The sequence below is a fragment of the Prosopis cineraria genome, unplaced genomic scaffold (genome assembly GCF_029017545.1).
Source record: "Prosopis cineraria cultivar Desert tree isolate PC_DT_omini unplaced genomic scaffold, ASM2901754v1 PC1, whole genome shotgun sequence".
NCBI lineage: Eukaryota > Viridiplantae > Streptophyta > Magnoliopsida > Fabales > Fabaceae > Prosopis > Prosopis cineraria.
The window spans coordinates 5439031-5450736 of NW_026555332.1; the positions used below are offsets into that span (position 1 = coordinate 5439031).

At 31.5% G+C, this 11706-nt stretch overlaps 1 protein-coding gene across 1 annotated transcript; it reads right to left on the reverse strand.

Moving 5' to 3' along the window:
* Positions 1–2327: 2327 nt before the first annotated feature.
* On the reverse strand, positions 2328–3111 carry LOC129303181 (ethylene-responsive transcription factor ERF022-like). Its single transcript, XM_054942304.1, has one exon. The coding sequence runs from the start codon at positions 3091–3093 to the stop codon at positions 2533–2535; it is 561 nt and encodes a 186-aa protein (XP_054798279.1). The 5' UTR covers positions 3094–3111; the 3' UTR covers positions 2328–2532.
* Between the last annotated feature and the right edge of the window lie 8595 nt (positions 3112–11706).

Consider the following 11706-nt stretch of genomic DNA (forward strand, 5'->3'; position numbering starts at 1 on the left):
TGAGTATTACTCCTTCAAAAAGACATCTAATTATGAAATTGATTAATCTATAAATTTAAAATAGGAAAAATATCAATCAAGAACCATTGAATAAAATTTATATCAGTCGAGAATTACTTATTGTTAAAATCAAAATGGATACTTATTGATTCAAGTTAGTTTTTTATCAATAAATATCTATTCGAGTTTTAACAATAACTTATTTTAAATTAACAATAGTTTATTTGAATTTTTTTTTCTATTTAAATTTTAACAATAACTAATTATTCACTGTTATAAATTTTCTTTAGCGGTCCTTTTTTCACTATTTCCCCTTTAAAATATAACAAAACATTATAATTTTTTTTTTCAGATACAAATGTAAAATTCCAAATGATATCATGTGTAAAATGTCCCATGACTAATTATATGTCTACATTTATATCCCAGTTCAATTAGACATGATTTTCGTATCTACACTGCACAAATTTTGAAAAAAAAAAGTATTATTTGTAATTTATAAATAATGTAATGTGAAATAAATATTATATATAATGATGTTACAAATAATTAGTTATATAATAAAAAGGGACACTTGATATTATCTGCAGAATTATTGGACAACAGGTACTTTAGTCAAATGTTTGACACTACTGTCTTGTATGAGAGATATCCAATTGCTCTTCTTGCAGATCTTATATTGAATGTGTGTGTGTGTGAGTGAGAGAGTCATCGTTTTTTTTTTTTAAAACAATAATGGGAATTCAAAATAATTAGCATTGAACTAAAATACATGTTTTTCTCATTGCAGCGAATTAAGGTTTCTACTTAAGATCTGTTTGGTTTTGTAATTTTTAACATTTGCGAAGTACTTTTTCACTTTGCAGAATTCATATGTTTTTTTGGCTATTTATTCTTGTGCAAACTAACTTTAAAAAAATATATTAAAACAATATTTAAATATAAATTTGAACAACTTTATACTTTGGAGTTTTTCAAGGTCTGAAAGCACGTTTCGTACCTTGATACTTCTCCAGCATTTATTACTCTGCCGTCTCTATCATTCATTCTATCAGTGCCTCCCTTATAAATTAAATTATATTTTTTCTAATAAAAAATTTAAAATATTTTTAATCAAATTTTAATTTTTAATAAAATAATTTTTTATTTTTAAATTAATTATATTTTTTTACAATTTACTATATTAAATATTTTATAATAAATATAAAATTATTTATTAATAAATATATTTAAAAAATAATAATTATATTTTAAAAGATTAAAAATATTTTATATTTTAAATATATAGCTTTTTAAAAAATATTTTATAATTTTAATTGAAGGGATTAGATAAAGTATGTAATGACGACTTCAACGTCAGTTATATTATACTCTTTGATCGAGTGACTTTTACAAGATAAAATTAAAAAGCATGGCTAATTCAATGCCTTTGACTAAAAAAAAAAATTGAACCCTTTTCATATTTAAAAACATGTTCTAATGAAAAAATTAGCAAAATAAAACAAAAACAATAAATATTAAAAAGAGGGAATATTAAAAAATTGTAATAAATAATTATATACTTTTGTATTTAAACACATTCAAGTGAACAGAGTTTTGATTAATTAGAAATTAAATTGTATATGATAAATTAAAAAATTAATTATGTTAATTTTTAATATTTATTATGTAATTTTTTTAATATATCAAATTTTGTATTATTAAAATTTTTATCACATTTTTAAACATTTCAATATATTACATATTTCTATAACAAAAGTTACAAAATATCATAAATGAATGCCTTCTGTAGTAATTATATATTTAAAAAAATAATAATTTATTATATATAATTTAAACAATTTTTAATTTACCAGGCTGATTTTTAAAAAAACGCACCCAAATATAAACTTTATTGTTGCAATTGATTTTCATTTAAATTAATTTTTATCAAATAAAATTTTAACAAATTAATTTTTACTCCTTCTGTTCAAAAATATAAGGTATTTTTTTGAGTAATTAGATATTTAAAAATATAAGACATTTTTAATTTTTAGATGTGTAATCATTACATTTTTTTTAAAGTGCCCCTATTCATAATGATTTTATATTTATTATAAGGTATGTAATAGGGATAAATATAAACAGATATGATTAGTTAAAAAGTGGATAATTACTTTATTAGAGTTGAGATTCGGTTAAAAATATCTGACATTTTTGAACAAAGAGAGTGACAAATAAAAAACTAAATACACACTTAATACTTGATCATATATTAAGTAAGATTGTCTCCTATAAGATTGATAACTATGCACCATGAAAAAATGATTATCATTGATGGCAAATTATTCATTGATTTGCTTCCGCATATATAAAATTATATATATAACCTCAGGCTTGTCTGCAAAACATACACGTCGAATTTTCCCCCAAGAGACTAGTATTTGCCTACTTCATATAATTAAAAAGTTAAAAAGAAAAAACATCAATTATGTTGTGTACAATAATATTGCCTTTAATAATTAATTAAGCTTATAAATTACAAAAGCGTAATTAGAAGTCCCATATGGATTCATAATAATGCTGCATTTCTTCCAATTCACTTAACCCTGATACGTCGTCGTCTTCGTCTTCGTTGGACAATCCATCAAACCCTGGCATCAGAGCAGCTTCATCAGCCATCTGCATCCACATCTTGGGTGAATCCAATGGCGACTCATTTATCGCCTGAATTTGGCTCGGTGATAGCCCCACCATCGCCGGCGGAGCCACTGTAGAGTCACCTCCTGCCTCCGACGGCCCTCTGATGGCCGGTCTCTTTAACTTCAAAGCTGCTTGCTGTGCTGCCAACTGCACATCCTCAGCTCGGGAGCTTGCCGGCCGAGGCAGGCAGCTGATGAGCTCCGGGAAGTTGAGCCGTGCCGCTTGGCCTCGGAAATGCAAAGCTGCGACGTCGTATGCAGCTGCTGCCATCTCCGGCGTGTCATAGCTCCCTAACCATATCCGGGTCTTCTTGCCGGGCTCCCTGATTTCAGACACCCATTTGCCCCACTTTCGCATGCGAACACCTCGGTAGGTTGCCGGAGTAGCGGCGGCGACGGTGGGTGGTTCCATTGAAGGAGAACAAGTTGTTTGGTGCGACGAGAGAGTGAGGAAGTAGTGATATGGTGAGCGCATATTATATACACACACGCACACGCAAGAGGGAGCTTCCAAGTAACTAGTACACTTCGGTGCGAAGATGCTGGCAATGAAAGGGCAAGGGATTGGCGCGTGCTTTTGTTTTAAAAATAATAATAAATTATACTATATGGTTTTGCACTTTTAATTTTTAAATTCGTCGTTAATTAATTTGTTAATGGATAATAATGTGACGTAGCAGAAGGCTGCTTAACCAAATTCAGGTTTACGCGAGTGTTATAAACTCTTGTCACTTGACCAAAATTCTAATTCTAATTTTTGCCCATAATCATTGGTCCATATAATTTTTTTGGATTTTTTTTAATCCCTGTATTATTTTTCAGTCCTTATAATTTTTTTAATTTAATATTATCCAAGACTTGAGGAGTAAATGTCACTTAGTCTTAATTCTTGATAGGATTGTAGAGATTGAAAATAATAAAAAAATTATAAGAACTAAAAATAAAAGCTAATGAAATTATAGAAATTAATAATTATGTTTAGAGCTGGAAAAATAGGTTGGGTTATATGAGTTGGCTCGAATAACTAGTTATAAGAGTCGTGTCGAATTGAAAAAAATTGACCCAAAAAAAAATGAGTTTTTTCTAGCCCAAACTATATAATCCATGAATCATATAGGTTAACTTTGATGGGTTCAAGCTGGCCCGTTTAACTCATATTATTTTTTAAAAAAGAAAAAATTTTATAGATATAAACTATATTAGGCATTGCTTACTTAACTGAATCAATTTATATATTTTGTACAAGCATTATAAATTAATATTTTGATATATTTAGAATAAATCATGTAGGGCTAAACATGTGGCCCGATAAGCCAAAAAACCCAACCTAACTTGAGATTTTTTAGCCTTGCCCAATTGAAAAAAATGCTGCCCATTTTTTTGGGCAAGGTTAGGCTTGCTCGAATACCAGGCTGGGCAGGGTTATGGCTAGTATGTCCAACCAAAATGCTCGACCCAACCTGAGGTGTTAATTTTTTTATAAAATATATAGAATAGTGCCGTTTAAGGATTGAATCTGAAGAAGAAAACCCTAGTCAATACTTAACTGCACGAAGCAATCTTTAGTAGTTCAGCCTTCACAAACTCACAGTTCACAACTTCTCGAAGTCGAAAGTCGCTCATCAACCTCATCTAAGAAGTCTCTCCTCTGATTAGCTCTAGGCTCTTTGTGGTCGCGGCTTCCTCTTCTCATCACTTCCTCTTTGCCTCTTGCCTTCTTCACCTCGTCATTCTTGAGTTCAAACATCAAGGCTTTATGACTAGTTCTAGTTGCCTGAGGAGTTGAGGTTGCAGAAGCCATTTTTGCTATCTCCGTGTGGTTGCTCTAGCTTCGTGAAGCTGTGTCTGTTGTCTGCTATTACCTTCCTCGGCTTCATTCTACCTTCATCGCTACTCTCAAAATTAAAGGTACTTGCCGAGTCTATTGTAGGCTCATTCTAGCTTCATCGTTTAATTCTTGCAAAATTGATTCTAAAATTAAACTAAATATCTTTAATTTTTCAAATAATATCAATAATTTAATTTTTTTTAATTTTAATTCTAATGAGAAATGTAGTTTTAAAATTCGTGTTAATCTGGCATGTTGAACTAATAAATTGATGAACCATGTCTTGATAAGTTTGTAAACTTCACATTGTGTCCCACACAGCTCCACACTCTCTCACATATCATCATGTTGAACAAATTTGTAATCACTGTTGGAAATGTAATAGCTCTGCTATTTTCCTTTTCAAATTTTTAATTGTTGTGTTATTTTTATGTTTAGGAGTTTTAAATTAAGGGTCAAAATTTAATTAGAACTCCTACTCCTACTGATGCATTTCCTTCTATATCATCCACTCTTATTGATAAAGCAACTCTCATAAGACCTATTACTACTCCTACTCCCACTCCATTTGGACCATTCCCACCCCCAGAAAATGATGATAATCAAACTCAACCTCTATCGACCATAGTAAAAGCCCCTTAAGAAGCATCCTGTAGGGGTCAGAAAAGAAAAGAACCAGAACTATCAAAAAGAGATAAGAAGGCGGTTAGGACATCACTTGTTTAGGATTTTTTTGTGAGATTACCATTGGAGGATACAAATGGGGAGCATAGAGCACAATGCAAATACTGCAATATCATATATGCTTGTGATCCAATCAAGCATGGGACAAATTCTTTAAAGAGGCATATACCAAAATGTCCCGAGAATCTACACAAGGCAACAACAAATAAAAAGCAATCTATGTTGAATTATGTATCAGTTAGTGGTGGATCAAAAGGCCAAGGAAGGGGCTTAGTCCCTCATATGTATAATGAGAAGCACTCCCGAAAGTCCCTTATAGAGTTCATAATTTATGATGAGCAGCCATTTAGGCTTGTGGAGAAGCTCAAATTCAAGAAATTAATACATGAGTTAGAACTAAAGTTTCCAATCCCATCAAGAGTAACTGTTGCAAGAGATTGTTGGTAGCTTTGTCTTGGAGAAATGAAGATGTTAAAGACATTATTAAAGAAGCATGGTAATCACATCTACATAATAACAGATTGTTGGATATCAAATCAAAACTTCAATTACATGTGTGTGACTGCCCACTTCATTGATCATGCATGAAATCTTCAAAAGTGAATTCTCAACTTTTATATGATCGAAAATCACAAAGGTGACGAGATAGGAAAGATGATAGAGCAATGTCTGATAGATTGGGGGGTCAATAAGGTCTTTACAATAACCATAGACAATACATCAACGAATGAATCAGCTCTATCATATCACAAGAGGAGTATTAAAGCTTGGAAGGGTCTAGTATGTAGTAGGGATTACTTACAACTAAAGTGTTGTGCCCATATGCTAAATTTGGTGGTGACTGAAGGCTTAAAAGAATTGAAAGAGAGTTTTGATGCTATTAGAAATGCTGTGAGATACGTGAGATCATCTCCTTCAAGGTTTTTAAAATTTAAAAATTGGTCTGAAGGAGAAAAATTAGACACGAAGAGCCTTATGTTTTTGAATGTTACTACACATTGGAATTCCACTTACCTAATGTTAGAAGTTGCTTTGAAGTTTCAAAAAATGTTTGAGAGGATGCATAATGAAGATGACAACTATCGTGCACACTTTACCATAGATGATTCTCGCACCTCTAGGCGTGAACATGAAGATTCTCCTCCTCAACATCAATGTCCTAATGAAAGAGATTGGAGTAAAGCACGTGTCTTTCTCAAGTTCCATAAGGCATTTTACAACATCACTTTAGTATTCTCAAGCACACTTTCTATGACATTCCACACATACTTCCACCAAATTTCACATGTTAGGAATTTGTTGCAACAAAATATTGTCAATTTTGATCCTCTCTTGGGAGACATGAGCATGAGCATGCAAACAAAGTATGATAAATATTAGGGAGACACATATAACATGAATTCTTTTTTAGTAGTTGCTGTGATTTTGGATCCTAAGTACAAATTAGCTTATGTGAATCATATTTGATAAGATTTATTATGATAATCAAATATGTAAAGCCATGAAAGCTGTTGCTCACTGCAAATATACGGGTCGTAGCAAGTAATATAAATGAGTAAAATATCATTTCCTCGAGGATTTGTTTAAAAACTATAATCAAGCAAAAGATTAAGTAAATTTGATCAAGTTGAGCTACATAAAGTTAGGTGAAAATGATTTTGCAAATGAAACTAACACTAGAAAATAAAAAAAAGTGAGTGATTCACAAACTTCCAACACAATTTAGGACCTAGGATTATTTATCCCCCTTGCATTTCATAACACCAAAATTACTTCTTCTCATAAATACTTTTAATGAAAATAAGTGCTAACCTAAGGTTTTAAAAATACTTGGATAAACTCTCTCAAGTCATGCATAAGTGTTTAGTTAAATTAATTGCCCAATCTCTTATTACAATTAATAAAACTCAATTTTGAATACCAACCCTAATGTAGCTATGCATGGTTATCAAGTATATCTCTATCTTACTAGCAAAGCGATCCATTCAACATACAAATATCAAGTTCTTATACAATATTACCCAAGTTCTACATTCAACCTAGCCTTCTCAAGAATCAATTAAGTGAACCCAACATCTAAATGGTGGCCAATCATGTAGAAGCATTAAAGAAAGAATATAATAAACACATATATGTCATTAATCACAAAAAGAAAGGAGAAATATAATGTTAATCCATACAAGAGTTTCAAATAATTCTAGAACAAAGAGTTTAGCTACTCATAATCATCCGTAAGCTACAAATATACAAAATAAGTGGGCCTATTTCAGATTACAAGAGAGGAAAGGAAAGAGGAATAGAAAAACTGAAAAAAATGAGCTCCAAATGTCTTCAAAGCTTCAATCTCTTGATCATAACTCTTCTAATGCCCAAACCCTAACACAACCAAGCTCTAAATGTGTTTAAAAGTCTAAAGAATGTGTTCTGGGTCGAGCTCTCAGCATTTATATGTTCTAGCCATCTAATTTCTGATAAATGAAATGCAGCGTTTTTCTGACAGCGGTGAAAGTCGCGAACAAAAGTCACGACTTTAGGATGACTTTGGCAATTTTGCACTGTTTTTGCAGCCAACAAAAATCATTCATTTTGTGCTTGATTTCTTCATCCAAAAGCCTTCAAAAAATATCCACAAATCTCTAGAAATGCTTCTAATCAAAATTTCAATCAAAATAACATGACATTAGGCTAAAAATATCAAATCAAAGCTAAGAATACAAACCCAAAATGAAATACACATTTTCCTAATGTGGGAAATAAAAACATACACAATTGAGCCAAAATGGATTAGAATCTAAGGAAAATATGATAAAATAACATGAAATTCTAGAGGTTAACACACCCCCAAACTTAAATTTTTACTTGTCCTCGAGTAAAACAAGCAATAAAACAACTAGATTGACCAATTATTCATCTACTAAGCATGTGTAAAAATATCCTCACTAGTTGCTCTAAATATATATTAAAGAAGATAGCAGTGAAATATAAAGGAATGCCTAATTCATAAATTAAGGTCATGCTTTCTAATAATTTAGAAATATGTGTGTGTGAGACTAGAGAATGATTTTCCTACAACTATCAAGTCAAGATGTAACAACTCAATATCAAGACTTTATATGCCTAAACTCTTCTTCTCTCTCCACTAAAAGATCACTTCACATAATTCAAAATCAATGGGACTTTGTAAGCTTGTAGCGTGACCGAAGGTTTTGGCTAATTGAAATGAAAGGATAAATGAAATTCAAAGAAATTGAGATACATGACAATGAGAAGCCAACAATTTCATCCTTACAAGCCAAATACTTTCCTCCAAACTTATCTCAAATACCATTCCTTGTATTTCAAATTTATTGATATTAAAACTCTTTTTTTCATTGCATTTTTTTAATGTATATTTATATATTTTTTATACTTTTTTAGGAGCACAATTAATAGAATTTTAAACTTTATTTCTATTCCTCACACCCAAATTTACAACAACAACACTTTCTTGAACAACTAAACCAATCTTCCCCACTAGCATACAATTTTTTTTATCAGTTATCTCAAGAGTAAGGTAGTTCATGATTTTTCAAGTTGTAGAGGCTAGGGTCTAATGTAGGTTTCAGAAAGAAAATATATAAGATTTTCAATTCCAGGTTCAAAAAGGGGTTCAAGTGAAAATGATGCAATAAATAGGCTTGAAAGGCTCAAATACATTTGAAAGAATGCCCAAATCATATTTTAATGTCATGCAAAGTGATTAAAATGCCTCAAGAGATTCCAAGATAGGTTCTAAAATTTCTCAATTGAAAAAAAAATGCATGTCAACTTGCCACAAAATTTCCTAACAGATGCAATTAAATCATTGTCTGATTCAAAAGTACAAAATAAAATTTTACAAATTACCAGAAAGCAAGCCTTAACCCTGCAAATCAAGCATGCCAAAATATTGATCACAACTTTCTATAAAACATAAAATTTAAGCAACATTCTATCATTGGATCACGCATTCTGTTCAATAAATAATTTTTCAATCTAGCTCAAATTTCAGAAAAGAGGAACAGTAAATAGCTAAGTTTTAAAATTAAAGTTCATGTCAAATCAACCAAAATAATATCCTTACCCCCAAACTTAAATTGAATAGTGTCCACACTATCAAAAGGCTAAAATGAGGGGTCCTCTCTCATGTAACTTAACAACCAAAAAGAGGTTGCATGAGAAGCATAAACATTAGAACCTGTAACCAAAGTGTAGTCAACCATATTCACAAGCTTATCAAAAAGAAGTCAGCTAGCCAGTTAAAACTAAGAACAAAACACATCTTAAAAATAAAATTATAACAAGTGAAGGAGTGCGATCCACATCTTTTGAATCATGACCAACATCAGTATTGGTCTTTTCTCCATGTTGCAATGTAAAGGAATTAGACTTCAAGACAATGAGAAATTAGTACTAATACAATTCCCTTTTTCTTGTTAAATGAAATCACCCAACCAACAGAAATGTGACTCATACAATTTGAAATTCCCAACAATATTCAGTGAATTGAATTCAAATTATTAGAGCATTTAACAAGACAAACACAGCCCATTTGGATTCAAAAAATGTAACATGTAATAATGAAACCAACAATATCTATTCTTATCCCCAAGGACAAATATAAAGTGACAAAATTAAGGTTTCATTTAAGCCAACATATTTTCTCAATCAAACAATGCAATCAGAAATTTGCACAATAGTTGAAACTAAAAATTAAACCTATAGCAATTTTCTAGATCCCATTGTTAAAACTTCAAGCCATCCAGAGGCTAGAAAACAAATATCTTAGCAAATATGTTACTAAAAAAAGCATCAACAAAATTTTCACACATACAAGTCCCTAATTCTCAAATAGCTAGCTAGGATAAAATTCTAGAATTTAGATCATTCCATTATCATCAAAACAAGCAACTCAAAATGATGAGAAATGAGCACCATCAAAATAGTGAAAAATTACTCTTCAAATATCCTGAAATTTCAAATAAAAATTTTCAATGGTCTCAATTCAAACTACAAGAATAGTTAGTAGCAAATTCAATCCAATCCCATTCATAAATGCATCCAGAAATTTGCTGAGCAACAACATCCATTTCATCCCTAATGAAGACTTAAAGTTGCAAAATAAGAGTTTTATTTAGAGGAAAGTATCTTCTCAGCAAAATCAAGAAAATATTACCAACATTCACACCAAATGATCACATTGCAAATATGAAATTTTTATCAATAAAGTTTTCACTTTCCACTGCCAAGACTAGCTATCCATGACTAAACTCTCCAATGAAGAAAATACAAAATTTAAGCTCCAAGATAGTGGTTTAAACTTCAAGCAACACAATTAGGAGTAAGGTAACACAAATAATCATCAAAACAGCATTACATTCACATAAGTTCTTAGCTCAGTCAAAATCAATTCCAGTAGCAAGAAAATACTTGTAGAGGTTAATGCTAGAGAGTTTAAGCTAAACACAAGCAAGGTAAAGTAGACCAACAAAATAATGTACCTCAACTAAGAAAGAACAATTACGTGAGAAGAAAATCTAAGATGAAAACTGAAGAAGTTAGGTACGTGAGCCAAAGCAAAAAATAAATTTCATATTGAGAACTCGTGAGCTAGATGGAAAAGAAAGGGTTTAATCTTACTTCGAATCAGATTTGATGATCTGGATGGAACAAAACATGGCTGAAATTTTTTAATCAAAGGAGAGAAGAGAAACACGATTCAATAACTCAAAGGAAGTGATGGCACCATAGTTCTTTAACAATGAAGGCGAGGAAAAGGGACTTTAACTAACGGTGTGAATAAGGGAGAGGACACGGTGGAGTGCACATAGACAAGGGCAACAAAGAAATGATGAAGCTCATTTTTTAGCTTGCTTTGATAAATAAACGCCTTGAAGCTAAGAAGAAAGATTAATGGAACCAAGCAAAAATGAAATCAAAGCCAAATTCAATGGCATGAGTGAGTAGAGTAGGGTAGAGAGGAACTAAGAAATGTGACAGCGGCGCCCACCAATGGGGTCGATGGTGACGGTTTCTAGAGTATGAAGATTGAGGGGCTATGGCGGACAGTGAGGTTGAGCAAAGAGACACTGTAGGTAAGTGGAAGAAGTAGTGGAGGTAAGGTATGGAGCACGGAGATGACGATGGTAGAGATGGCAAACGAAGTGAGATGCTATGAGTAACTAGACCAAAGAGAGCGGTTCACAGCGATGATGGAGATTTAGGGTTTTTGTGAGTGGAGCTGGGAGATGGTGGCTGCATAGGGGTCGAAGGCGAAGTAAAAGAGAAGAAGTGAAGGTTGATGATAGAGATGAGTAAGGAAACATTAGAATGAGAGGAACGAGAGAGGTAGCTTAGGAAGAATGGGCAATAGCACGAGGGTTCAGTGAATTTTGGTCATCTATTTTTTTTGAAATTTTTTTAAATAAGCACAGCACTAAAAAAGAAAATAATAATGATAATAATAAATATTACATATTTTTTATGTTGCAAAAT

Excerpts from the sequence above, each read along its gene's own strand:
- LOC129303181 (XM_054942304.1), bottom strand. The coding sequence starts at position 3,093 with ATGGAACCACCCACCGTCGCCGCCGCTACTCCGGCAACCTACCGAGGT.